Source organism: Megachile rotundata, chromosome 3 (genome assembly GCF_050947335.1).
Source record: "Megachile rotundata isolate GNS110a chromosome 3, iyMegRotu1, whole genome shotgun sequence".
Lineage (NCBI taxonomy): Eukaryota > Metazoa > Arthropoda > Insecta > Hymenoptera > Megachilidae > Megachile > Megachile rotundata.
In genome coordinates this window covers 13,925,791-13,953,610 of record NC_134985.1, presented here as the reverse complement: position 1 = coordinate 13,953,610, position 27,820 = coordinate 13,925,791, and the positions used below count along the sequence as shown (strand labels likewise).

At 40.6% G+C, this 27,820-nt stretch overlaps 4 protein-coding genes across 29 annotated transcripts in view; 2 read left to right on the top strand and 2 right to left on the bottom strand.

Moving 5' to 3' along the window:
- The window catches only part of sog (chordin short gastrulation), a 141,678-nt gene extending 134,527 nt beyond the window's left edge, over nt 1-7,151 (top strand). For all 12 annotated transcript variants that reach the window (XM_076529209.1, XM_076529207.1, XM_076529205.1 and 9 more), the window contains one exon: nt 953-7,151. In XM_076529209.1, the coding sequence (XP_076385324.1) occupies nt 953-1,147 (195 nt within the window). In that variant the 3' untranslated portion in view covers nt 1,148-7,151. The remainder of the gene's footprint in view (nt 1-952) is intronic.
- Agxt (Alanine-glyoxylate aminotransferase) lies at nt 645-12,919 on the bottom strand. Of its 4 annotated transcripts, none has more exons than XM_012282692.2 (9): nt 12,781-12,919; nt 10,265-12,232; nt 9,929-10,157; nt 9,663-9,863; nt 9,072-9,229; nt 8,826-8,981; nt 7,883-8,230; nt 7,380-7,546; nt 3,347-4,582 (listed from the first exon to the last, which is right to left on the bottom strand). In XM_012282692.2, the coding sequence occupies exons 3-8, from the start codon at nt 10,103-10,105 to the stop codon at nt 7,393-7,395; spliced, it is 1,194 nt and encodes a 397-aa protein (XP_012138082.1). In that variant the 5' UTR covers nt 10,106-10,157; nt 10,265-12,232; nt 12,781-12,919; the 3' UTR covers nt 3,347-4,582; nt 7,380-7,392. The 4 variants fall into 4 exon arrangements, with proteins under 4 accessions (XP_012138083.1, XP_012138082.1, XP_012138081.1 ...); XM_012282691.2 differs by having other exon boundaries at nt 10,265-12,266; nt 12,781-12,914; XM_012282693.2 differs by lacking the exons at nt 3,347-4,582; nt 12,781-12,919 and adding an exon at nt 645-1,287 and having other exon boundaries at nt 10,265-10,514.
- A 9-nt stretch (nt 12,920-12,928) lies between these two features.
- The window catches only part of LOC100877278 (rho guanine nucleotide exchange factor 10), a 37,036-nt gene continuing 22,144 nt past the window's right edge, over nt 12,929-27,820 (top strand). Inside the window, exons 1-5 of one of the 4 annotated variants that reach the window (XM_076529193.1) lie at nt 12,929-13,802; nt 17,170-17,330; nt 17,411-17,676; nt 18,903-19,187; nt 19,627-19,781. In XM_076529193.1, coding sequence (XP_076385308.1) covers nt 17,223-17,330; nt 17,411-17,676; nt 18,903-19,187; nt 19,627-19,781 — 814 coding nt within the window. In that variant the 5' untranslated portion in view covers nt 12,929-13,802; nt 17,170-17,222. Of the gene's footprint in view, nt 13,803-14,386; nt 14,611-15,078; nt 15,102-17,169; nt 17,331-17,410; nt 17,677-18,899; nt 19,188-19,626; nt 19,782-27,820 lie in introns of those variants that run through there. The other 3 variants (XM_012282702.2, XM_076529191.1, XM_076529192.1) reach the window with 3 other exon arrangements.
- Nucleotides 22,592-27,263, bottom strand: LOC105662167 (uncharacterized). 9 transcript variants are annotated; one of them, XM_076529228.1, is made up of 5 exons: nt 27,118-27,263; nt 25,635-25,728; nt 24,356-24,458; nt 23,287-23,642; nt 22,592-23,115 (listed from the first exon to the last, which is right to left on the bottom strand). In XM_076529228.1, exons 1-5 carry the CDS (start codon nt 27,164-27,166, stop codon nt 22,740-22,742), a joined length of 978 nt encoding a protein of 325 aa, XP_076385343.1. In that variant the 5' UTR covers nt 27,167-27,263; the 3' UTR covers nt 22,592-22,739. The 9 variants fall into 9 exon arrangements, with proteins under 9 accessions (XP_076385343.1, XP_012138084.1, XP_076385344.1 ...); XM_012282694.2 differs by having other exon boundaries at nt 23,287-23,600; nt 27,118-27,259; XM_076529229.1 differs by lacking the exon at nt 27,118-27,263 and adding an exon at nt 26,669-27,044.

The window sequence follows — 27,820 nt, the reverse complement described above, 5'->3', positions numbered from 1 at the left end:
AAGGAGAAAACCTTTAACCGGACTCGTTCGCCCGGACCGACCATTAAAAGGGTCCATCCATTACGATGAAAATGGAACGCGGCCACGGATCGCGCCAACGGACCCGGCATTACGCTCAGAAAAAGTATCCTCGACTTCTTGGATCGCGATCACCGCTAACATACTCTGTGTTCCACTGAACACCACCATTTTTATGTGACAGGTCTATCGACGATTGTCGTTAGCTGGTTTTTCATTTATTTTCTAGTTTGAACTTCATGGAAGCGGCTCTTCAAGGAACGTTTATTCTTTTGGACAAATTTTATTTGTTCGTGTTTAAAATGTATAGGTGTATGTTTACGAATGTATAAATTATTTGTAAATGTGTAATGTTATAAGAAAAAATTAACAAAAAATATTTGTTCATATTTATACAAATGTATAAATGTATATTTACAAATGTATAAATTATTTGTAAATGTGTAATATTATAAGAAAAAATTGACAAAAAATATTTGTTCATATTTATACAAATGTATAAATGTATATTTACAAATGTATATATTATTTGTAAATGTGTAATATTATAAGAAAAAATTGACAAAAAATATTTGTTCATATTTATACAAATGTATATATTATTTATAAATGTATAATATTATGCGAAAAAATTGATAAACAATATTTATTCGTATTTATACACATGTATAAATATTTATAAATGTATAATATTATACAAAAAAATTGAGAAAAAATATTTGGGATATAGAGGAGAAGATTGGAACACGAGACCCTAGTATTTCAAGTCCATCATCTTACGCAGTAATCCACAAGCTTGTTTGAATTTAACGCTAACAATAATTAACATATAGTTTCTTATCTAATAGAGAGTGTATCTAAAATAGAATTTCTATGCAACATAAAGTGTCCCATATCACAATGCAAGTACGAATTAACATTTTCATTGTTTCAGAACGGCGAGGTGAGATGCGACCGGAAGCGGTGTCCCCGTGCGCTCTGCAACTCGATCACTCATCAAATAAAACGCGGCGAATACGTAGGAGAGGTGGACGACTGTTGCACGGTGCAGTGTCGTCGAGCAAGGCGTCATCATCGCAACAATCACCACCCAGCCCGACATTCGGTGACGCCTCGAGAGCTCAGCTGAGTCCAGCTGTCCGAATGAACCTCCTTCGAGCTATCCTGCTTCATGGAAACGTTCCCGGGCCATGTTTCTCTCGACAGTCATCGTCCCACAGTCGAATAGAGCAGTTATAGTCGTCCATCTTCCGCGAACGGACCAGGATCCTGCAGAAATATCGGAGCTACATCTTCTCGTCTTATAGAGTTATAATTTATAGTCTTGTCTTCCGTATCAAATAGAAGGATCTCGTGGAAATATCAAAATCGATTTATGCCATCTTGACACTCCGAGTCGAGTTTATAGTCCACACGGACCAAGAAATATCGATGTTGATCCTACGATACGATTCTCGTTTTCGCCATCTTTATCAACGTGACAGTAATGCCTTCGAGAGGATAGAGCAGTCGAACAGAAAGTCTGCGGAACAGAGCGCCGATTACAATTCGTGCAGATTGAATCAAAGGAGCGGTAAAAGAGGATCGTCCTAAGGTTTACGAGTGTTGCACATTTACGGTGGAAAGATAACGAGGCTGTAAAATTCAATTTACGCGAGGACAGAAATTTAACGAGGCTGTCTGGCCAGATGGAGGTATCACGGTTCGGTATTGACGATCGACTGGTTCGGTTTGAGCTTACGATATCCGGGGAGGATTACATTCGGTTGCGGATAAAACAGGGCCGGCTGGTAGGGGCTGTGGACAACAGGAAATTCACTTTTATGAACAAAATATTTTTATCGTTGATTTTATGACTTTTTCAGTTTGATTCATTTTAATAGGTCTTTCATGCAGTTAGTATGGGAATAGTGGGTTCTTGTGAAGTGGAGTGATGTGAAAATTTTGAGATTTCGAAATTGTAGAATTTTCTTGTTACGAATCTCCTTGTACCTAAATTCGCAAGTGCTCAAACTATGCTTTTCTAAATGTTCTAATTTACAAATTTCCAAATTCATAAATTCTTAAAGCACCACATCTTCAAACTATCCTAACCTCAAATCCTCAAATCCTTGAATGCTTGAATGTTCGAATCCCTGAATCCTCGAATCCTTAAATCCTCAAACCTTCAAATCTTTGAATGCTCGAATCCCCGAATCCTCAAATCCTTAAACCTCCAAATCCTCAAACCTCCAAATCCTCAAATCCTTGAATGCTCGAATCCCCGAATCCTCGAATCCTTAAATCCTCAAATCCTCAAACCTTCAAATCTTCGAATGCTCGAATCCCCGAATCCTCGAATCCTCGAATCCTTAAATCCTCAAATCCTCAAATCCTCAAACCTTCAAATCTTCGAATGCTCGAATCCCCGAATCCTCAAATCCTTGAAGCTCCAAATCCTCAAACTTCCAAATCCACAAATCCTCAAATCCCCAAATCCCCAAATCCCCAAATCCCCAAATCCCCAAATCCCCAAATTCCCAAATCCCCAAATCCCCAAATCCCCAAATCCCCAAATCCCCAAATCCCCAAATCTCCCAACCCTCAAATCCCTAAATCCTCAAATTCCCAAATTTCTAAGTTTCTAAACTTCCAAATTGCCAAATCCCTAAATCCTCAGTTCCAAAGCTCCATCCTGCCCTCCGTCAGCCCCCAATCCACATCAATATAAAATACCTAGCCCAGCACCGGCCCTGAAAACACGTACCTGGAGTAAATCCTCGCCGTATACGACGGTGGAACGGCTAGATTACGGACACGATGAAAATGATGTTCGAGGGGTAAATGTATGGAGCAGTCTGTTCGTCGGCAATATCGTCGAACGGAAGATGGTAATCAACGAAAGAGAAAGACTGGTGTGTCTGCGATGATCGACGGGTATCACAGGAAACCATAATAATAAGGAGAACGGTAATAATACTGACAATAACGTAACGCGAGCATGGTTCTCGTCAGACGTTATATTCTTGGTCCGCAACGGTCTATCAAGCCCTCGCGCGCACACAGAGGAGCACCCATAAACCCGTTAAACGTTTATTAATCAATTGGCTCTCATCAACGGATCAACGGACCGGAAGCCAACCGCTCTCTATCTTCGAGTGACCTCACGAGTACATAAGCTCGTATGCGACGGTACAGTAGACTCTCGTTTTATTGCCACTTACGAGTATTGATGTTTTTGGGGATACGATTGCGGTAATTAATTGCAGGAGTCGGGAGAAAATACGCAGTATAACACGCGGATGTATAATACGTGATGCATATAATAATTGGTGCATTTACATTGATGGAGATTTTTGACGGGCTTTATTCTCAGTGTTCCTCATTATTTGTTCATAATAAATATTTAGAAAATTAACAATACTGATAATGAATATTGTATTGAAAAGATTGACTAGCAATATCGTTGTGTCGACAATATTGAATGATAACATGACAATAAAAATTCTGACAATATCGATTATGTATAAAAAAAGTAATGTAATGTTGATGTACGGAAAAGAATTAATATTGCGCCGTATAGTATCTGGTATGAAATGTGGCAGTATAACGGGAGTATATTGTGTAATAAAAATGATGTAAGAAAAGAGAGAGACACAAGCCTGGGGTAGAGAATGAAAATATAGTCGAGGCGGTAAACGCAGAGCCCTACCGTACCCACCAACCTCACCAAGTTACCCAGCAACCAAAGAAGACTGAAAAACCTCCGATGGTGGCATCAGTTATCATTGCGCGAACACGCTAACGTTTACACTATATGTAAATCTATACTCCAACGCAATTTATTGCTACGGATTATTAATATTATTATTATTATTATTAATATTAACGATGTTAACGTTTATACACTTATCGTAAGTTTCATCGTTCATTCGTCATCGTTCATCGTTTCATCCTCCGTTCATTTCTCATCTCGTCACGTTGTCATTAATATTATTAATATCAATATTATTATTAACGTTTCTATCGCTATTTTGAATAGTATAAATATCGCTGCTACTATTATAATGTTATTTTCTCATCGCTTGATACTAGCGTTAACATTTGAAACCGCCTGTAATCTCATCGAAACGGCTTCGCTCTTTATAAGCCTACTTTTCTTTTTATTTTATAAATTATAAGCTTATTTATTGTTAGGTTCTGTAAGTTATTCGATGGCGAACGCGTCTGTAATCTCGATGCGTTCAACGATCGAGATTACAGTCGATTTCGGCGTTTATTTAAAAAGAACGTAATGCTTGATTAGTTAACGAATGTGTGTGTGAGTCAGTTTTTTTAGACGCGTGCGTGTGTAAAAGTAGCCGTCTTTTCAACTATGTAACTTCAACGAATTTCTCGGGAAATTAATAGAGAGAGTATCTTTCAAGTGTCATCCTCGAAGCGAGAAACGTGTTCAAACTTTTGACGATTCGTTGTTGCCGAGCCGCAGGTTGTCAAGCGGAAATTCCCAGGTTTTTGCATAACGAGACGAGTGCGATAGATCTGGATTCTTGTTATATTATCACGTAACGGTTCACGTTCACTCCTGAAAATTTAGAAATTTAATAATTTAGCGAATTCGAAAATTTTTAAAGATTATTAAATTCAGGATTTGGAAATATATGAAAATTCGAAAGTATAGAAATGTAAAAATTTAGGAATGATTTAAAAATTTCTATATTTCGGAATTCCACACGTGATGATATAATTTAAAAAAAAGTATTGTAACGAAAAAATGATGAGGGTTCGGAGTGAAGAATCAATGCATTGTTAGCATCTAGTCTAAGTGTCTGAAACACTTGTTCGAGCAAGCTTGCGGAAAACGAGCGGTGACTTGATCGCTGAAAGACGAGAAGAAATCGGGGGTAGCGGTTTTGCGCGTAGCCATGGCAGCTGGTAGGCCTGGTTGTTTGCTTTCAACACTTTCAACGGGAAACTTTTTTTATTGCCCAGTACCGTGAAACTGTAACTGTTTACATGGTCAACGGGTTCGCGACAAGAAAGTGAACACGAGCTGTGACCTACGTTATACCCAACTGAAGTTATTCATGATTGAACTTGATTTCATTGTTAACGCGTTGATTGATGCACCTGCTACAAGAAATCAATCGAGGCAGAAGTAAAATGTAAACGAAGATCCGTAATGTAGAGTCAGTAATAAAACTATCTGTGCTATTACTGTATTATATGTCTATGTATGTTAATTTTTACTGAGACAATCAACGACTTAATGATCGTCATTCATAAGTATTAAAATGTCAATTTATCGTCTTTGACCCATTTTAATGCTCGCCGCGAACTCCGTTGATCCAAGTCGGCTGTGATCTATGCGATGTGAATTAAAGATTGAAAAATTATGAACGTAAACGATATTAATCGGAATGTCACGAAATTAAATAACGAGTCTCGTTATGCAAGAACAGAAAAGCTCGCAGAGAAAGTCTAATCGATCCGAGGATTAAAATTGTCTTCCTGTTCGCAAATTATATCGTACCATTGACTGATGGTACTAGGATACGCATGAATGATAACGTAGTCCAATGTTGGACAAATTTCGAAGAAATTCGAAGTGATTGTGCCTTAATCATCGTGCATGTACACTTAGTCAACGCTGTTAGTGTTAGCCGTTCACCAGTAGAGGCCTTAAGTATGTTCGAATTTCGATATTTTGTACATAGACGTATGTAATACACGATAAGAATCGTTTATCCAATATCACGATTATTATTAATAATATTTATATGTAACTGTTAGGAGTCTTCTTCGTCGTGGCTCGTCGAACTGATCAATCGTCGACGGTGCTCGTTAATATTATTTTATTCTTCTATTTCAATACTATTACTATTATTATATTATCATTATGTTAGAGATATTATCTTCACGATTATTTAAAATCATCCCCGCGCATGATATAATCCGATCTTTTGTCAGGAAGGGAAGCGTTAATGGCGTCGCTTTAATACAGTGATGGGCAGATTACCCTCAGAATTTTTCGGGCAGGTACATTGCGATATAAGGAAAATGTAGAATCATATCTAGCGTATCACTGAAGATTCAGAAAATTCAGATCTTAAAAATTCAAATGTTCACGAATTACAATTTGTGTATTCAGGAGTTTGAGAATTTAGAAATTTGAAGGTTTATTTGGAACTGAAGATGCACGAGTCCATCAATGTATTAAAACACTATATCGTCCTAAAAGTGCATTAATACACGAGTTATTATTTTTCTTACTGTTTACTAATCGCCGAAGAGCGTCGTATTCTTCCACACACACCAGAACAGTACGATAACTGTTGATTTCATCTTGTCTAGTTATGATTAATGACTATCGGTCGAGAATATTGCAGAGTGTATTCTAATATACAGAAAGTTCCAGTGAAGTGTATACACACTTTATTATCACGTAATTCAATGAACGTTTTAAAAAATGTTCTGAATGAACGTCAACGTTAATGTTTGATATTAATAGTCGTACATGTATACATTTCATTGGAGCCTGTACACGTATGTTGGGGTCGATAACATTGTTCGACGTCAGTTGTAAATGTATGTAAATTATGTAAGAATCGCGAACTAGTGCCTTAAGAAATTTTAATTAACAATCGAAGCGATCGATACGAAACTGTTTAAACAGTATTTAACCCTTGTGTTAATAACAGTAAATCGATGGAAAAATAATTTTGCATATTAGAAGCACTCGATTCTTCGAAACACTTGAAGTTACTAACACAAGAGTTAACGAACGTAACGCCTCGTATGAATTGTGCTATAATCGTTGAAATGTCGTGAAATCGAACCAAAAATACTTTTTGAGACGTTATATTGAAATTATTTTTTTAAACCGCGAAACAAATTCTGTATTATTCAAAAAGAGGACATAGAAGGAGCATGGAAATCGAACGTTATTCTGTACTGTGCCAAAACGATTGTCAATTAAATCGTAATTAATAATTGTTGCAACTACGTTATGTACGATTGCACGTACATAGGTGTGCCAGTCGGAAGGAGAGAGAGAGAATGAGAGAATGAAAAAAGGGAACGAGAGAAAGAGAAGCGAACAACCAATTGTTGATATTGCTAACTATCGCAATAAATCATATAATTGAATTTTATGCAAATGATTATATTAGAAGTAATTGTACGCCGATTTCAGTATTTCCATTAATAAACAAACACACACGATTAATCGTCTGCGTAACCGGTATTGACTGAGACAGGTCTCTAAGATTCGATAGACGCCTGTAGCAATGCAACCCGTATACTACTTGCATCCACAAGATTTCAATGATAAATCAAAGTTCTTAACTATAAAACGTTGTTTATTATTAGAAGATACATACGTCGCTTTATCATTTACAGCTTTGATTTCTTGGCGTGTATGAGACCTTCGTCGAGCACGCGTAGTACGAGATCCACTACTTTGGGTGACGCATTAATTCCTAAAAATCCGATTCGTATAATCTTCCCTACGGTCGGTCCTAAACCTCGGCTGATTTCAACTTTGTACCTGGAAAAATAATATAATTATTAGTTTCATGCAAAGGAATTTAAAAAGTAAAATATTGGAAATTAAATTTCTGATTGCAACAAGTACAATCGAACCTTACACTACATTCTAAACTTTGCACTACTATATCACTGGTTATAATCTTTGAAACAGTTGTAATAACTATAATATTACTACTCCTTATGTTTTCGACAACAACAATCAGAAAATAGTAAAACTATGCTTTCAATTATTAAACAAATTTGTCAAAAATACAGGGAGATCTATGTAGAAATTATAACGAATATATTAAAAATAAAAATGAATGAAGCGGCGGTGATTGCGAACGCGACTCACTTCTCCAAGGCTCGCTGCACAATGATCCTCTCGTCGACGCCAGGTGGCAGCTCTATGGAGATCACGGTGGATAATTGATACTGTGGAATTTGCACGTAACATCGAAGCCCTCGTAATTCAAGACCCTTCCTGAATCTGGCAGCTGCAGCCGCGTGTCTGGCCCAAGATGCTGGGAGACCCTCTTCAATGAGTTCTGCCAATGCTTCTCTTAAACCGTACAACAACGTTGCACTCATCGTGTGGTGATACACGCGGTCTTCGTTATCGAAACATTTCCAATAAACGCCGAGGATCCTCAAGTCCCAATAGAAGGAGACTGGTTTGGTTTTTCTTTGGAACAGCTTTCGTCTGACGTGAAGAAAATTGCAATTAGGTAATAAAATATTAATAAAAAGTGCCTGATGACATAATGGCACTGCGGTCAAATAATGAACAAAAGTTAGTGTTTGGGAAAGCTACTCTTTTTATGAAATAATCGATATGTTATTCAACTAAGCCAAAGATTCAACTTATAAGAGATTGTCTTTCTAAAAAGTGCACCTGATTAACTAGTTATACATGTATCAGTGTTGAAAGTGATTTGAAAGTATCTGAATTTCAGCTTCAATAATTTTCACATTCTTCAAATATTATCTGATGACTTAATTACTGGTCTAATATTAATCTAGTTTCTAAGATACAAAGTAAAAGCTTCAGGTGATAGGTACAGACAACGCGTTGCTTAATTCAGAAAGCCAAAAGAGTGTCATCAAATAAGAATTCATCAGACATTCCCATTATGAATCACTGGTAGAACGAGTAGGCCACACGAGTCACAATGATGACCTCAGGTGCGATTGATATTCTAAGATGATCACTCGGAGTCCCGATTCTCAGGCCATTTCCCCGGTGCCTTTTGATTTGCGGTTGAAAAGAAAACCGCGAAAGAAACGAATATACGTACTCTGCCCGTGGACTGAACGAAATGGGAGCGAATCCAGGTGGGGCACCAAGAACCTTTTGGCTAGCAGTGTAAGTCACATCGATGTTCCAGGAATCCATGAAGAACGGCTCGCCGCCCAATGACGCGACGCAATCGACAATGAATAAAGCATCGTATCTGAAATATCGTTTCTTCTTAATTCATATTCGATTTGATTGATATAATTTCGATTCGATTGATATAATTTCTCGAGTTAAATAAAAGTACTTGTGAACGAGGTCTCCAAAACCTTCCAGTGGTTGTTTTAACCCTGTGGAGGATTCTGCTTGGACCATGAAAACAGCTACTGGTCTATATTTTGCCAAAGCAACTTCTAGTTCATCCAATGTGAGGCCCTTGTTGTGTGGCGTTTCTATCAGCTCGACCTAGAATTTTTAAATTGAATATGTTTTGATAAACATAGGATAACATTGTCACTTTCAACTCAATGTTAAAGGAAGTTACGAATGTTATATTGCCATGTGATAGATTTTTGCGCGTTTAATCCTTACTCATTGCACCATGCATTAGATCTTGTTGCATCGTTCATGTGCTGAATCCATTATATCGCTTATGTCTGTATCTTCGCTTGTATCATCTACGCGCTATATTACCACGAATTGTATCTCATGCGCTGTATCTCCACGCGTTGTATAACCGCGCTCAATAGCTTATCCACTATATTCCAAAATTTTCCACTTCTGCAGCTCCATCGATGGCAATATAACACAACTCTACTTATCTATAACATTTTAACTCAAATAATCATTGAATTGAAAGTGCCTTAGAAACTTATATATAGCAAATAATTTCGCATACATTAGCTCCAATTCGAGTGGCCATGTCACTTGCACGTTCACCCCAAATGCCAGATTTGACGATGAGGACAGTTTCACCGGGTTCGAGTATATTAACTAGACACGCCTCCATGCCACCGTGTCCTGATGCACTAAGTGCCAAGGTAAGTCTGTTGTTTGTTTGGAAGACGTATTGCAGTCCAGCCTTAATTTCATCCATTATCTGAAAAATTGGATTGCTATGGTTATTGGTATTGATGTTTCGATTGCAAATAAACAAGGGATTACCTGACAGATCTCGGGCTGAAGATGGCCGATAATTTGATTCTGAAGAGAGCGAAGGACTCTCTTGGAGCAATTAGTCGGTCCGGGAGTTGCTAAAGTTTTTACCGGCACTTGTAATTTGCTTCGAAGTGCCTTTGGTGGTTCTTTGCGAACGGCAAGCTGGTCCCATTTGTAATTCATGGCGACTTCTCTTTTATTAAATATTTTAAAGAATATATTAGGAGGTTGTACGCTATATTTTAGGAGAAGGAATGTAAAAATTAATTACAATTTCGTTATAATAAAAATAAAGAATATAATTTAAAAAATAAATTAAAATTTAATTAATAATTAACTTACCTAAACTCCTGAAATGATGAGGAATATTACATAAGTTTTACAAGTCACTGTGATGACACACGAATGGTCTTACGACCATCTGTTCTACTTATACACAGTGCGGGCGTTTAATATCACGGTCATCAGCAGATAATTTCAATTTAAAAATCAGTCGCTCGCAAGTTCGGATGTACTTGAAGCCTCCATCCGAAATATAATTGTTTTAATATGAAACTGCAGTCTCGACGTCGAAATAAGTATGAATGTGAAGGCGTAGATAAAAAAGACGTTTCAGCGTTCATGAGTTTATTGAAAGAATAGGAGTACAAAGAAATCTCTTGAAATGTGAAAACAACTTGATACGTAACTGCACTCTGATAACCTTACGAACTATTAATCGTAACTTACATAAACGTTACAAAAACAATTAGCTACGCACGTGGTGAATGTAAAAAGTTGATTATAATTTTTACTGCAAACGAAATAAAAATGATATCGCCTCGCGTTATATCGCCACGCGTCATAACACACGCCACGCATTGTATTTCCATCGCATTGTATCGCTGCGTGTTGTAACACTACACGTTATACGACTACATCCACGCTAGGAGGTAGGGGAAGTTCCATAAATCATAAAGCGATTCGTAGACACAACTGACTCGGAATATCAAGTATAGTGAAACGTGCTAATGGAAAAAATGAATGCGTTTCTAAATGCTTTTTGTTCTGGCGACAGCTAACTGTTAGGTTTCTAAATACGATGAGTGGTTATCAAGTTCCGTTTCAAGTTACGTTTATCAGAGCTGTTTTCGTGCTCTTCTATCTAACCTACTCTTCTAGGCTTCTTTCACGCACGTGTTTCTAAACACGTGACACTAAAAGCGGTACAGTAGATGAATTGTGTTCTAAGACGTGCGCCTATTTTAAAACTTTTATAGAATTACAAAAAAGCGTGTTAAAATCTGTATCGTTTAACTACCGCGTTGCCGAAACACGCTTTAAACTTTGAAGACGCTTCCTGAAAAAAAGGCGCGCTTTTTTTAACGCGCAATATTTAAACTGATCTTTTTTGAACGAAGGTTGAAATACAGAAAATTGAATTTGTGTGGGAAAGTATTGAAAATTTTGCGGTTAACAATGTATGTGAACAGTTTCACGTGTATGTTACAAAAAATGCAATTTATGAATGTAGCAAGAAGAAATTCCTTGGTGCTCATAACGGAATACCGGTACAACATTCCTTTCGTTAAAACACAGCGAAAGTTCATATATAAATACTGATATTAACATCGAGTTAAGTCTGTCGAATGCCTTTATCGCGTGATCGAATCTTTTTTCATAAATAATAATTTGGTAATGAATAATTTCGCATGAAATTAAAAGCTCAATATTTTCTGTTTGCTAAGCAAACCGACGAAAATGCAGATCCAGCAAGGGTCAAGTTCGGTTGCTCGACATCGTTTTCCCCTTCCATCGGCTTCCACCTAGCACCCAACTCCTCCTCTGCCCCCCCTCTACGCAACCACTTTGGTTCTCTTTTCTCTCCGTCTTCTTTCTGCTCCTTCATTAACTTCGTCTCCCTTCTTTCTCGCCACTTTCTACCACCCTCCTCCTCCTGACGCTCTTTAATCTCCCTTCGTAGGTCACCGGTGTTAAGCCGCTAATAGTAATAGCGTTGGTACGACGTGAAATTATTCGAAATGACCGGAAGGTCAAGGAGAAACGACGAGGCGGCAAGACGAAGGGAACACGATAAATTTTCATCGGTACTTCAAAAGTTCCCGATAGGTTTTTCGTTCGTGAACGATCGTGTGCGCTCGCGCACTCGCAACCATAAGTTCGTCGGTGTTCGAGATGGGTTCGGGTCCGGTGGTAACCGGACTACGACATTCATACACGAACGAGAGATCGTGCGTGACTGGTCGGTCGGTCGGTTTATAGCGGAGAAGAGTGTGGTGTGGTTTGTTCGACGTGTGCGTGCTCCCTAACCTGCTCGTACAATCGAGAGCATTGTTGGCTTAAGCTAGAAAAAATAGGTAGGGGGAAATGGCATAACGAATTACCGAGCACTATTATTTCGTAAAAAAAATCGCGATAAAAGAGAAGGAGGTCCCACCATTTACGTAAACTGCTGGGTATTATTTAAGAAATTTAGAATTTTCCAAATCCTCGAATTTCTAAACTTCCAAATTCCCAAACTCTCAAATGACTGAATGCCCAAATTCCTAAGCTTCAAAATTAAAAAATTTTCAACTTCCTAAATTTCGAAATTTAAAAACCACTAAAACCTCTAATCCGAAAAATATTAAAATTGTTATGTCCCCCTCCCCTCTCTCGCCATTTTCCCTAGGGAAGCATACTATGCTCGACAGTGTACGCGTATCGTGGCGTTGAAGCGTGTATTGGTCGGGCGTGCACGTGCGCTACCGCAATCGTGTTTGTCTGTGTGCCACGCTCCCGAACCAGGAGACAACGAAACAATGGAACGTCGCCGTCTCGGGTCCGAGTAGCGAGGCGAGCGGGTGGATCGTACTTACTTGGTTTGCTTGTTCGTCTCGTACGTCCACGAAACCGTGCATGAACAGGCAGCAAGGATTTCTGAAGACGGTTTTCAGGCTCCCGGCTTCGAGAACCGCTTGCTCGTGACTGCCCCCTGGCGTACTTGTTTCTCAGTAGAGGCCGGGCCGCGACCAAGGAGGAACGCTTTGTGTGTTGAGCTGGAAAAAAGAGCCTCAAAAAGATCCGACTGCCAGTTTTCGGCGTACACGTTCCTTCTCTTCGAGTGTCTTTCGAGTGTTTTGCGATTGTTTTTCCCTCCAATCGATGTTACGCCGAATCTCGACGCGCGTGAGAATCGATCGATATCGGATCACGGTCGTCAAGGAAACGAACGAAGTCTCGACGCGAGTGTATCGTTTCGGCGGTGGTGTTTATCGACCGGGACATTGATTTTCGTGCGAAATCGGTATCGTTCGTCTATCTTCGTCCCACGAAGAGGAGTCGTATACATAATCGACGACGCACGAGTCAGTTCGTAATCGTCGCTAACTGCTTGTCACCGGTGTTCCCGTGGATATCGGGAAACCGTGCACGTTCAACGAGTGATTATCGATCGGCGCGTATAAGTGAATCGAATTGTGTCCATGGTTAAGAAATCTGTGCGGTTGACGCGCTTCCCTCGGTCGTGTCGTCGTCTCGTACACTCTCGCTCCTTTCATCTTGCATTCCCTTCGACCATACTGTCCCTATCTTCGCTTTGCGATCCTCTCTCCGCTTCTCTTTCCTCGCCTCTCTTTCTCCGATCCGTTCCTCGGTTGACCGGTCTCTCAAGGGGGCGTGCTTGGCCACATTCAACAATGAGCGAACGCAAAACTATCTAAGCACGAGGCGCGAACGAATGGTTCCTGTGTTTTCTGCCTGTGTGTGGCCCGATCTTTGCTCCACGAGTGTGTGTTTACACCGAAACTGTCGTTCGGTACTTTTTTTTCGGATTTCGGATGGATTCACAACGGACGAGTTAACGAGAGTGGAATCGTCTTCGAGTGGCCCGCTCAACAAGGTGAGTGAGTGTACTGTTATGATTATCACCTTCGTTTATTTCGAATAACCGGCACTTTTTTCCGTCTCTGAAACACGTGATATCCGTTTGAGCGATCGGACGCAACGGTTTCAATTAACTTTTTAAACGAACGGTTTAACGAATCGACCGGAACGAGCTTTTAACACGATATAAAAATTGGCAATTTAGGAAACAGTTACCGCTTCTCGTATATATTCGCCGACCCGTTCGGCTCGTGCACGGCCTCGTGTAACGACTTCGATTCATAATCGTTCAGCCGATAGGTATTGCGTTCCCATTTCGAAATACCATTACTCCGAGTGATAGATCGTGAGAAAAGTTACGGCCACGAATGTACAGATATCGTTCTCGGAGAAATCGATATAAGACCACGAGAGTATCGTAACAACAGACCCCCATGTACGTGTTGTGTTTTTCTTCTCCATTCTTCTCGAAATAATCCGTCCAAATAATCGACCGAATACGAGCGAATAATCGACAACGGACACGCGTCCAAAAGTCAGACCCACCAAATTAGATACGCTTTGACATCGGCAAGGGTCCCCTTTCAGCTTAATTCGGGATGAAACGAAATAGAAAAGCTGCCGTGAAGCGTAAGGAGCTTCCGTCAAGGGAGGGATTTTAGGAACGTGTTTTCGTACACTCTTGGAAGTCGTTACGTGGTTGCAAAGTATTTTCGGTGTAGTAAACCGGAGAGAATCGACATCATCGGGCCCTTCCTGTATCGTTTCGCCGCTTCTTGGACCAAATCCAAAAATACCGACGGCTGCCGAAGATACGTGTGTGCGTATGTATTCATGGCTGGGACATACCGGAAATAATATTTCAATTCGAAGAACCTTGGTGTTTTTGATCGCGTGTTGACTGATGTATGACTTTGTAAGCGGCAACGGTATTGACACGTTCACGAAGAATGTAAAAGTCTCTACAAACATGGAAATATTTTTATTTAACTATCAATCACTTTTTTAGTATTATTAACGTTAAATAACACGCGATAACACTTCTTCATTGAAATTTTATTTGAACAGCTGTATCGTTGGATTTGCTTTGACGCAAGTAAATAGTAAATAGTAGATCGACAATTAATAACGGGAGATATTGAATGAAACTGTTGATATTCGAATTTTGATATCGTAATAACGAATTACGCAGACGTTACTACGAATATTTACAAAATACGATTCGAGTTTATAAATCAGTTCGCGAGGACTGTGAAGTACGTCGCGAAGACAGATCATGGAGTCTTATTCGAGAGACACGAGAGGCATACACGAGGCACGTAATTAAGGCAAATGGTTCATTAAGTTAGGCAATGTAAGGCGGATGCGGTGAATTCCTTTATGGAATTATAGTGCTGTTGTAATTTCTGGGGGACTAAATATTTGAAGAAGTAATATTACGCCATGATTTCATCGTTAATCAGTGGGGACTTTTCAATTTGCGATGCATGGGAGTGTCTTGGTGGCGGGTCCAGATGGGTAAACGCGATGAAGGCAGTCGCAGCCTAACCTAACCTAACACGAACGTTACGTATCTCGCTATCTTAGATACCAACAATAGGTATATTAATTGCCGGGCCAGCGATCTTAACTATGAGTAACTGCAGTTTTATTACATTTCATATTCCGTTAATAATATAATAAGTACAAATTTATTAAAATAAAAACAAAGTTAAAATAACAACGAAGTTTGTGCACCTCTGCCGCGTTTCTGAACGTACATTCGCGAGTAATCGACCGGTCAGTGTTCGTAATTTCGATCGGCGTGCTCAATCGAAAAAGAATTATGACGCAGGCCGAATCACTTTAGCGAGTAATTGACTGCATTAACGTTACGTGGGCAGGTGAAGATAGACACCGGTCGTTTATCATGCGAGGGCAACGTGCGTGTCTCTCCTCGTGGCGTCTGCATTCCCATACGCCACCCACACAAATTGAATTTCAAGTTCGTTTCGGCGGTGAAACGCCGTCGTTACGGTTCTTTCCGCTTTTTATAATCTGATTTCCCTGGACTGCCCGACAAGCCTCATTTTTCTTCGGTCGGTAAATACCCTTTACAATGAAGCAACTGCCGACTCGGTCAGCTTTACGAAGTACGCAGACTTTATCGTCTAATAATAAATCCGCTTACACGATCGTTAAACAAAAATATTTCAGTTTGTAAACTTTATAGATTAAAAACAAGTACATAAACATACAGTGCGTGTGGGTATATACATTGTGCGTAACAGTGTGTTAGGACGTAATTCCAATATGCCTAGATCCTAATACGTAATTTTAATATTTTTGAATTAATTATTCAAATATTACTAGACCTTATATACTTGAATTGAAATATCCCTAGATCACTTTCTAGCATTTATAAAGTTCCCTAGTACAAAATTTTTTAATGTGACTGGATTTAAAAAATTACTATCTACCGGGCATACACGTTAGTAGAACGTTCCAGATTTATTAAGGTTCGCTTAGTCAAATTCCCAGACAGGACAGTAAAGAGACGAACGTCTACCTTCAAAAATTCTTCACAAAACTTTTTCGTTTGTGTTTCGGTGTTACGAAGGGCCACAAAGGTAACGTTCACCGGAACAATATACCCTAACCTGGCGTGGTATCACCGTCGACGATAAACACAGGCTAATTTCTATCATTATGATGGTAACGCGCGAAGAAACGCGTTACAAGAGCGTCGCGAATAACAACACGTTTATCTTGTTAGCTGGATCTCACAGCCGGCGAACGTTATTACACATCGTCGAGTGTGCACGGCGTTAGCGAATTATATGCTGCGTTTTGAATCTCAATCGTCGCGTTCGCAGCGTGTGTATCATGTCCCGCGCACCTGTGTTCTTCCCTCCGCGACACACCAACACCGTCATCATCCACGTCGTAGTCGTGCCGTGCACGATGTTATCGCGTTTACGCAGGACCTTGGTTCCCTCTTTAAATTTCCTCCCTCTTACCGATAAAACCGGGCTTTCGTGTTAGGTTAGGACCACCTTTTCCCTCGCCGACTATTTACACAACTTCTATTTCGATTAAATATTTGGTATCACGGAAGTTAATTAATTTTATTATTTGTTATATTTAGTATTAAATAGGATTTTATTTTTGTTATATTTAATATTACAATTCGACAATTTAGTGATATCGTATATACAAGTTTTGAGATGCAAAGGTATACGTATACATTTAGAAGAAATACGAGTGTAGAAGAATCTAGAAATATAAGATTACAGTTCTAAACGTTATAGCAGTATATATTCATTGTAACACGTGAATTTTGTATTTTTATTCAATCTTGAAACAGTATAATATCGAATAATTATATACGGGATATATTTCAGAAAATCAGAGAAACGATGTAAAGGAAGCATACCAATTAGCCGAACAATGCATCATGGCCTCGTCCCTTGGAGGACCAGGAATGGCGTCGGGTGTTCCGACACCACGAAGAGTCAACCTGGAGTTTCCACCACCTCCGCCTTACCCACCCCCTCACAATCAGGTGACTGCAATTTTTGTACATACTTGTATACTGTTTATTTAATTTTTATGAAATTGCTCATGTAAAATTTTTTATTTCAGATGGCTTGTTCGGGTTTGGTGGATCCTGCGGCGGTGACATCGCCTATGTCGAGCACCGCTCACCAGCATCCCCTTCAGGATTATTCGTACGCCTACTACGAACCTGGCCCGAGTCGCCTGCACGGCACGTATCCGGCGGAAGTGGGTTTGAATCGTGTGCAGCAGCAACAACAACAGCAACTACGACCAGAATCGTTCAAGAGGCACACGTACATGACCCGCTACGGGACGGAGGAGAACATCTACGAAGAAATATCAGAAATCAAGTAAGGATGTAGTATAAGAAGAGCGGTGTTCAGTGGAGCACGAATTTCTTCTGTAATATTTCAAATTTAGAAATATTGAGACTCAGAAATTTAGAGTTCTGTGAGTTTGAGAATTAGAAATAAACAAAGCGAATAATATAAAATTTTATACAATACAAATGCTATCAGATCTGTTTACACAAACCAACAAATGATAGTCGTCAAGGATATTGTAAAACTAGTTGGTTAATTGTAAAATTAGTTCAGCAAAGTACAGTGCATAGGAAATATGTATTAGCAAGGAGAAGAAAAGGAATAATGATAACATAATTTATCGAACGCTGCAGAATAATATAGTCGACGATAGGATTGGATTTGAATGCGTATTCATTTAATCCCCGATGACTTATGTCCCTGGTACAGTGGACGCTGTACAATCGTACAAACTCGTTTTCTTATTGTTCGCAACTTAATCATTGTCTCATGGTATCCGGTCGAATCGGACAAGTGGTTGGAAGCTTGTTGTTGTCCACTTGAACCGCATCCATACTCGCCTCGATGAAGTTCACTTCGCGTCGGGCGAATGAACGTGCGTATTCATCAACCATTTAAACTGAATGAAACGTAATTCTACGCGCTATCATCGGCGCTTCTATCGACCGAAAGAAGCTCGACTCGCTAACGTTGTAAGTTAACACCGTCTTCCTGTTGGATACACCCGGTGTAGGAATACATTTTCATCAGAAATGGAAACCTCGTAGAAAACCAATCGATTTCTACTTCTATGGTCTTCGTTGCACCAACACTGTTTGAGAATACTTACATATGTGTACGTTTAGTTTCTCAGTTCTTTGATCAAAGGTCTTATGACGATATTGTTGCTTATGTATATCATAAATTCTTGTAGGATTTATTTATGTAATTGTTACATATTTGAAATATGTCAAAATATTAAGTAATTCTTTTTTGTACCATTAAGACGTCATCCTAAGCTAAGATGTCATCATAGGTCAAATTATTTTGATGTATAGTTACATTGTAAAATAAGTATCAAGATGTCATCATAGGTTAAATTAATTTTATGTGTAGTTACTTTGTAAAATAAGTATAAAAGACGAGTTGTAATGACTAGACAGAATTTCGTCTGTCAAAGATGGACAACTTTAGACGCCATGAATCATTGGCTGTCGATTAAATATAGTACTCGAGAGGAATTCCACATACTAATGGTTGGAATTCATTAGCAGACAATGTCACCGAGCGTTGCACGGTTCAAGAAGATCCCTGGTGGCGGAGGAGGTACGAAGAGTACAGTCACGTCATCGTCGAGTGCTCGGGGAGCTGAATTTGAGCGTGGAGGCGATGCTGATGCCGACCGTAGTCGATAATAACGACGAGGATGAGCCGCAGGATCAACGCGGAGCGTCCACGGAGGAACTATTATCTTCGGTCAGTCCAACCGACGACCTCCTCTCGCCTGTTGGCTGTGACATGGACAGCGGCTTCAGTGGAAGCTCCAGTGCAAGTTACAGGTCAATACAAATTCTATTTATACACGGCCAGTTTTAAACCTTAACAAGCTTAGTCTTTTTGATGCTTTGTTCTTTTCTACCTGAAGTTGACCATGTCCCATAACTAATACTGTAATACCTCACTGTGACTCTTAGAATTTGAGAATTTGATCAGTTTAGACCTTACAAAATTTAAATATGGGCTGGTTATAATACTATGAAAATTTACTTGTAAATCTAACGTTAACTAAATCCAGACACCAAGTGTCTCTTCAATGTCAGATAATATTAACCCTTCTAGAGGATAGTGTCACAATAAGATATTGGAACAGAGAAGTCCTAAGAAATAATATATAAGAAAGGATCAGTTTTAAAGTGCACTGTCGTGTTTCAGTCCGGGTTTGCACGAGCAAAAAAGGAACTGCCAGCGTTCTGACGTTGTCGATTGTTATTTACTTAGGTCGGGTCTCGGATCCCTAAGGAGAGGAATAGGAAAAACCAGCACTCCAGAATTACCGGCGAACCAACGTAAAACTAAAGCCGCTATGATCTGGAAAAAGGGTTGGAAAGGCTGGAAGAAACTGCATTCTTTCGGGAATAATAGCAACAAGACTGGTGAGTCACTCGTACATACCATTTTCTCGTCGACAATACTTTGTTCGCTGCGTTTCAGAGTAATAAACTGTACAAGCACCGATAGAAACGTCGTAGAACAACGTCGCGAGTCTTTCGTAATCTTTCACGCGTTTTAAAGAACGAAGCTTTTAACGAGGTTTTCCATAACTTTAAAATGTTCCTTTTCCCCGCTGATTTAGAACGTTCTTTTTCCGTTGCGCACTGAAATAATCGCTGGCAATCGGGTACACGTGTTACCCGATAACTCGAAGCGTACTCCATCTTGTTTTTTGCGCTCGACGATAATAAATCGCAACAATGAAAGTGCTATCGGAACCGGCCGAGCTTCGGTCACGAACTACTCATGGCCGCGAATTAATTATACTCGGTTGTGACTTCGTTAAAAATTCTTCTTGCGCGTACCATCGGTTGTCGTGACAAGAATACAAACTCCGATAATTTTCTCTTCTGATACGCGACTAATTATCGATCATTAACTAATTTCGACGTGTCTTCTGCTTGCAACCAGCGACGCACAGGGTCATTTTCGGGTTCAATATCCTAAGACTCGAGGTCGCAAAATGGGAAGCATGGGACACGTCATTATTTGTAAGAAATAGGGATACAGTTATCGCATAGGTTAAAGAGTAAGAAACGCATAAAAGTTTGTTAGTCATATAGATTTAATATCAGAGTTGCACCACCGTTGTATTAAATAAGACGGTAATTAACGGGATGCGTCATCAAGTGCAAGGGTTAAATTGCACAAAATGCAACAGGTTCACCATCAAAGGTTTAATATCATAAGACACATAAATTGTGTCATGGTTACATTGAACGAATAGTGTAGGACACAAACAATGCAAGACGCAACAGGCGCGTCACTAACTGCATAGGTTCGATACGTAATCTCATCGATTATATTTCAATATAAAGTACACGTATATAATCAATTACAGTAGTCACAAGACTAGGTGCGTTGACAGTTACATCGTACATATCTGAACATGTACATAATTCATCAAAAGTTGTGGCTGTCAGACCCAGCATAAGATGCACAACTCAGTCGAATGCTTGAAGATATGCATAATACATCAAAAGTTGTGTATGTCAGACCCAGCAAGCGAGCAGTCGGATGGGATCCATATTTGGAGATATGCATAATACATCAAAAGTTGCGTATGTCAGCGTAAGACGCACCACGTGCGTCAGTTGCATCGAACGAGAGACGGTTGTGGGAATGGAAAGTTGCGCGAGTGGGTGGCACAAGACGCACACGATGCGTCATGAATATGAAACGCGCTCGTTGGTCAATAGAGCAGCGAAAAATATTGCCGCAATCATGATCGATCCGAGAACGGAACTCGCGTACCATGCTCGAGCCGTGTCGAGCACCTTTTGTACGTCTGTTTCACGGCCCTTTGTCGCGCATAACTGCACAAGTATGCGCAGGCCTTTCTTTCATGGGAACATTGGCCGAGTATGACGCAAGCGTTTGGCCCCGACGCGCGCGCTCGTGTGCATTTGGCGCACGAACGGAGTTAATTATTGGTACTTGGAACGGGTCAGCCGTGGGGTCACTCGGTGGAGAAGCAGATGCGAGACCACGTGCACGCCCTTCTCTTCCAGCTTCGATCTCTCTCTTTCTCTTTCTCCTACTCTTTCTTTCCCTTGAGTAACCCTTCTTCGTCTTGCGTAAGTCTGTCCGCCTCTGGATGCTTTATGGCTGACTTGGATTTCGAGCGTTGCTTCGTTCCGTTTCTTTAACTTCTTTCGATATAATCAGATTTATTAGCGTGAAATTTTGTTCGGTCAATTAAGTTTCAGCCGGTTCGTTGTAGTTTTTAGAAAAGCCTTTACGATCTACACTTTCTTATGTTATTCTGTTACCTTGTGTGTCTCAAAAGATGGAAGTCTTTATTAATAGATCGTTTCGATCGCAACGTGTGAATCGAGGCGTGGCTCTATCACGTCGACCAATTACCATTTCTTTTCACGGCTCTTATGAACCTAGCACAATAGACAGATATTACAGTATAATAAGGCGTTAAGCTGCAATTACGATTGGTATGCGATATTCAAACATTGCTCCAATCGACCAAATGTTAACGTACAACGAAATATTTGACGGGAGACAAAGAATAGATTCACACTGTAATTTGGTAAACAGGTCCAAGTGTCAGATGTTCGCTAAGCGGAACTTTGTCTCCGCCACAACAAATTCTGTCGATGGCGGGCAGAGATTGTAAAGGAAAAATGGCTGGGCAACATCGGGGGGCAGATGTTCAGAAAAGAGCAGTCTTTTTAGTCAGCCATATGGTTTCCGGGATCCCGTCGAGGTCCTCGAACGGTTCGGGCCTACCCTAATCTCCGACTAGAGCCTCGAGGACGCTTCCGTAGCTCTTTAAACAATACCAGCTTTGTGGTGACCACCGGATGTTACGAGTTTTCTCGGAATTTCAAGGTGAAGTCGACGAACTCTCCAATCTTGGCGAAAGCACCGTTGCCGTTTGGAACTGAACGCGATATTTCGCAATGAGCAGTTGTGATGGAAATAGAACGGTCAAGTAAATTATTATTCGTGGATACATCATTTTTGTTACCGTGTTTCACAAGTTAAAAGCGATTGAGATGCAAAGATAACAAATTCTGGGGGTATAAAGATCTTAGGATATACCAGCACATAAAAATACAGAGAAGATAAAGGGATCTGGGATTAGTGGATCCAGAAACCTAAAGATCTAAAGATACAGGAATGTAAGAATCCCAGTGTACGATCTCACAGTTCATCGCCATAAATAAAGCAAGAATTTAATACAAGGTTCAGTTTAATAAAAATAATAGAGAACGTTACAAAGTGTTTATGTACGCTTATACATTGCAAGCGAATTAATCGATCGTGGCCGTTAGAAAGCGTTTGAACGCAATTCCTTTCACCGGTCCGCGGATAGAAGGATGTCACAGCTTGTTGGCGATGGTTTCCACGGCGTGCATCACTCGGATCATGATGGATCTATTCTCCTCGTCCCTTCTTTTGATGTATTCGAAGATCTGCTCGATACGGCGATCGGTCCGTGACTCGTGATCCTCGCGATACGGTATTCGGGTTCTCCTCGACTTTCTAGGCCTTTCCTCATCCTCGTTACGCGCCGTAACCGCTCGTTCTTTGTCTCCGATGGAATCGACCACGTCGTTTCCTCCTACCCTCGACAAGTCCTTAGAGCAGTCGGCCTCTGACGTTACTTTCTTGATCGTGAGGCCCGTGGCACGTGGTAAACGCGGCATCAAGTTCTTCGTCTCTCGTTTCTTTCTCCCATAATATTTTCCTGTTTGTCTGAAAATTCACATACTTCTATTTATAAATTGCATTAGATATACTAGAAACTATACTACATTAGATGTATTTGATATTGTATTACATCAGATATTCGACGTTGAAGCGTCGAAATTTTTATCAGACATTTTCACCTGTTTAAATAAGCAAATTTCACAGGTAATACCGTACCTGGTTTCATCAGAAGGTACCCTCTTGATTTCTATGGAACAATCGTTGCCAAATGTGCGCAGCCTTGACTCGTTCGATGAATCACCGATCCGACATTCGATTTCCGGATCGGATCCCGCAGGAAGCGTGTCGACGGAGGAGGTGGGCTCTTCCGGTGTCACGGAGACGCACAAGAATTCGTGAGGATCTATGTACTCGTCGTTGATCGGCGTCGCGCCTCGATCGTGGCCAAGGAGCTGGTCGATCGCGCTGTAAAACGGCCACGAGACGTCGTCCGCCTTGTTTCTGTCTCCGTGTACCGGATTCCTCAGTTCCTTCAACAGATCGCTGTGGCAGATGCATAGTAACAGGACGAGCTAAGCGGGTCGTGCACGATCGCGTGTATCCGCGCGGAATTGCTCCCGAGAGCAACGTATTCCCCCCATTTCCGACATTTTTATCGTCCCGTAAACCTTTAGGGGTTATTTCGAACCCGTCAAGGTCTCCGGCACGTTCGATGGAATAAAAATGAAAAATTGTTGCGAGGAAGACATCGATTCCCCGAGGGTTTTATAGGTATCATTACAACCATCCCTCGCGATGCCGTTTCAACTTGCAACTTTATCTGCCGAGCGTTTATTATCTTTGCGCTTGGAACGGACGGAAGATAGCGAGCTAACGTGCACGAGCGGATAAACACGAATGATCGCGCTTAATCGTTGGGGTAATAGAGTACTTCGTGCATTGGCGTAGCTGAGTTGTGTTCTCCAAATTTTGGGATTTAGAAGTTGGAGCTTCGGAAACTTGATAATTTTAAGACTCGGAGCGTTGGAAAGAACTTGTAAATTTGTAACTTTGAGAATTTAGGGTATGAACAAATATGTGGACATAGAGAATTAGCAGTGTAAAAAGGAAGCTTGTAAACTTACAAAATTCGAGAAACTGAGTATTTAAAAATGTAAAGATTTGCATTATACGATATTGAGAAATTTAGAAACGTGAAAGTATAGAAATCTTCTGCCTCCAAATGCAAATACTCTTTGAAAGAAAAATCCCAGTTACGCCAATGCGCGCATCTGCCTCGTCTCACTTTGTACTGCTGCAACAGGTTTGACCATTTCTTCTTCAGCACCCTGTAGTGCACGTTAGCCATCACGCTGGGAAATTCTTCTCGCATCTGCTGCAGAATGTATCTGAAAACGAAAGGAACAGAGGAAATTATAATATAATACTGGAGTGTAGTATCAGGGACACGACAATGAGGCACGTTCAGCGTTCGTTTTGTTGCACCCGGCCCGAGTATATTTTCGCGTTTCGCCATTCGCCTTCCGAGAAACGAACAGAGGAGGACACTATTCGCGATAGGGAATAAAATCGGCCTATTGTTTTGCTCTTATCGCGCGCGTACGTTTCACGACCGATAAGGAAACAGTTCAAGACGAATGCTCGATAAACGGAATAGGCACGAGGCTTCATGATTCTGAATTACAATATCAGGACCTTCCTGTTTCCGTTCCTCTCGTTTTCTGTGCTTCAAATCTAAATTATTATCTCTCAGAGGTGTCGTAAATCCTCCTCGCTGAATTGAAGAAATATATGCAACTGATATTATGTTTGTTATCTCCTTCCAATTCTCGTCGCGCTCGTTAATAATAGTAATTCACCGTTCGCGTCCCAATATTTCAGTGTTCCCGGTTATTTTAGTCAGCCGTCTGATCCTTTGGCATAATTTCTGTTTCGGTATTTCACGCGATTCTGCAATTGCCCCGAGGCGAGCACTTAAACGTTTCCATTACTTTGAAATTCCAACAAGGATACAAAACGTGACGAATCGCGAAATGGAAACTCTGTATAAACGCGTATCTTTCCTCCGCGTGTTCGAGGTCGATAATTATTAAGAATGTCGTGGTTGATAAACGACACGAGCGCCGGGGCTCCTTTTGTCAGTATTTTTATATTCGCCGGTCGAGGATACGTTTCGGTGCATGTTTTACTTGTACGATAGTTCGCGAGTCTCGTGTGAACCAAGGGTAAATTGGCGTTTCGTGTTTGGCACGTTGTAAGTAGTGATGGATATTCGAGAATTCTCCTTGCAACTTTTCAAGTGATTTAACACGCGCGCTGTGGATCGAGGGTCGCAAACATTTACCGATGTAAATGAAGTAAGTAAAAATTTGACTGCAGAATACTGTACATTATGAATTCTAGCTCGTATATTACAACGTTCTGGAATTTGAAATTTTATTATCGATGAATTGGTATATTCGAATATTCGAGAATTTAAATGCTCGACAAACCTACATTGCCGCATGAATTACTCGGTACCTTGGTGCGTTCTCTAACAAAGTAATTAACGTGCATTTACTTACTCCCAACCCGCTTGGGCAGAATATTTGCGACCGGTGAATAGCTTTCCATTTTCCTTTCGTAGCTGAATGAATCGGCAGGTGAGATTCTCGGTCCCTGCGGGCACATCCACAAAAGGGGAAATCCCCGTAACTACGTTGCGTGACTCGCGATTATTATCACGTATCCGTAGCAAAGATTCCTATTAAGACGCTTATTATATCGCCCATGGAATGTTGTCGGGTTACCAGACCGGTCGTCACGGTCGCAAGAAAGAAGAAAAAACGGGAAAAATAGTAGTGGGAGGAATAACAATTGGAAGGTGCGCGATTTAATGTACTCCGCGAACACGTGGATAGACTGACGCGCATGCGCACCTTACGCGCATTCCTTTACGCGTTTCTTCGAGTCGCCCGTGTGCATCGAGATGGAGAGGCTGGCGATCATAAAAACGGGACTAATGATTCGGTTACGCGAGCAAATGAAACCATGCGACGTGGATAGTTGAATTCTTCCATTGTTTATTCGTAAAAAGTGTCAACGAGACCAAAAATAAACCAACAATTTTAAAAATAATAAATAGCCAAAATCGATCGTATCAATGAAGTGCAATTGCAAAAATAAATTCCGTGCATGTTTCATTATTGAAATGTAACGGACGCCTTCAAGTATTGCGTATATACGTCGTGGCAAACATTTGAAAAGTAAATTGAATGACAGTAACGATTCAACTATTATGTTTCATTTACAAGGCGATATCACAGTTCACAAACCGGCGCACAAAGGGAGCATCATAGAAACGATGACGCAAGAGAAACGTTAACATGTACTTGCGGATAGATCTACGTAGTAAAATGGATCACTGTGACAGACGCCGAACGCGTGTACGCGCGACGATTAAAAAGGGACAGAAGAAGCACCTTGATACCACAAAACGTGGTCTTTGTTTCGCGTTAAAACACTTGTCGTATGGTGGCCGATAAACTGTACGCCAATAGAACGCGGAGAAAAGAATCATACACGTGGTGGGGACATCGTCGTTCCCGTCAAAACTCACATCGAAATTTCGTGTATTGGGCAGACTGCGTCATGAGCACGAGCGTTCGATACGTCTCTAACGTGGACTAGTACGACCGGGTGAAAACTTTTCATAGTCGAGATTCTGATGCGTACTAAAATCTAGACCTGGTTTCAGTCTTCATCCGCGGACTGAGAGGGGAGTACGAGGAACGTATAAACTACTACCGCCGCGGTGGAAGCTGCAAACATAGATTTGGTGGGGACACGCGATACTTGGACGGTATAGACGCGAGTTTGTCCGTGAATAACGCGCATTGGCGTAATCACAGAGGGCGGAGGATGGGCCTAAACCCTGCACAGTATAAACAGGCCCTTTTGACGTAATGTCAGAAGCATAGGATGTAGTATATCTCGTATTAGGAATTTGTAAAATTTCAAAGTTACAAAGTATAGAATTAATTTCCAAATCTACAAATTCTCAAATACCCAAATTTCCGAATTCCCACAGTTTCGGTAGTCGTTTATCCATACCCATGCGATGTTCCCACTGCCAGTAAAGCCTAGAAAACGTGAACCACCGCAGATAAAAGTCCTAATTACGCCAATGTTAACGCGTATAACCGGCAGTTCTCTGGGTGCGTGCCAACTAAGAAAGGAAAACAAACCGCGTCGCCATCTCCCATTAGCGCTCCACAACAGCTCTTTTTCATCTTGCTCGGCTAACCGTGCTACGGATCTCCCGCGATTCGCTGCGTTATCGACCAGGCACAGCTTTTAACTAAGGATAATCGATGTCGATCCTGGAAGTACAGGTCTCTGTCGAGTTGAAGAAAATTTCCATAAAATACAATTAATACCTAACCTTGGACGTCTGCCATGTTGGCAGTATCATTCGTACGACATATTTTGATCTTGGCAGAAAGTTTTATTTCTGGTAGAATATCCTTACCACGATCGTCTCGCAATACAGTGTGTGAATGGCGGTACACGTTGCTCTTTTTATGTTGATACCATCCAGTAGTATTTCTCAAATAACTTAACGGTGCTGTAGTATCTCCCTTGCAAAATAATTTTATTTTATGAGGCATTTATGTTGACTTGATATATTTGCAAAATTCTCCAGGTTAGCGTTTCGTGACAAACGTTGCACATTCACGCAGTGTACGCGTGGACTTCCGAATCGTATTAT

Coding starts and splice junctions, on each gene's coding strand:
- Agxt (XM_012282692.2), bottom strand. CDS start 10,105: ATGAATTACAAATGGGACCAGCTTGCCGTTCGCAAAGAACCACCAAAG. Junction 9,864..9,928: donor TTCAGCCCGAGATCTGTCAG/GTAATCCCTTGT, acceptor CCAATTTTTCAG/ATAATGGATGAAATTAAGGC. Junction 8,982..9,071: donor TTTGGAGACCTCGTTCACAA/GTACTTTTATTT, acceptor ACGATATTTCAG/ATACGATGCTTTATTCATTG.
- LOC105662167 (XM_076529228.1), bottom strand. CDS start 27,166: ATGGGTATGGATAAACGACTACCGAAACTGTGGGAATTCGGAAATTTG. Junction 24,459..25,634: donor TCTGCCCAAGCGGGTTGGGA/GTAAGTAAATGC, acceptor TTTCGTTTTCAG/ATACATTCTGCAGCAGATGC. Junction 23,116..23,286: donor GTACCTTCTGATGAAACCAG/GTACGGTATTAC, acceptor GTGAATTTTCAG/ACAAACAGGAAAATATTATG.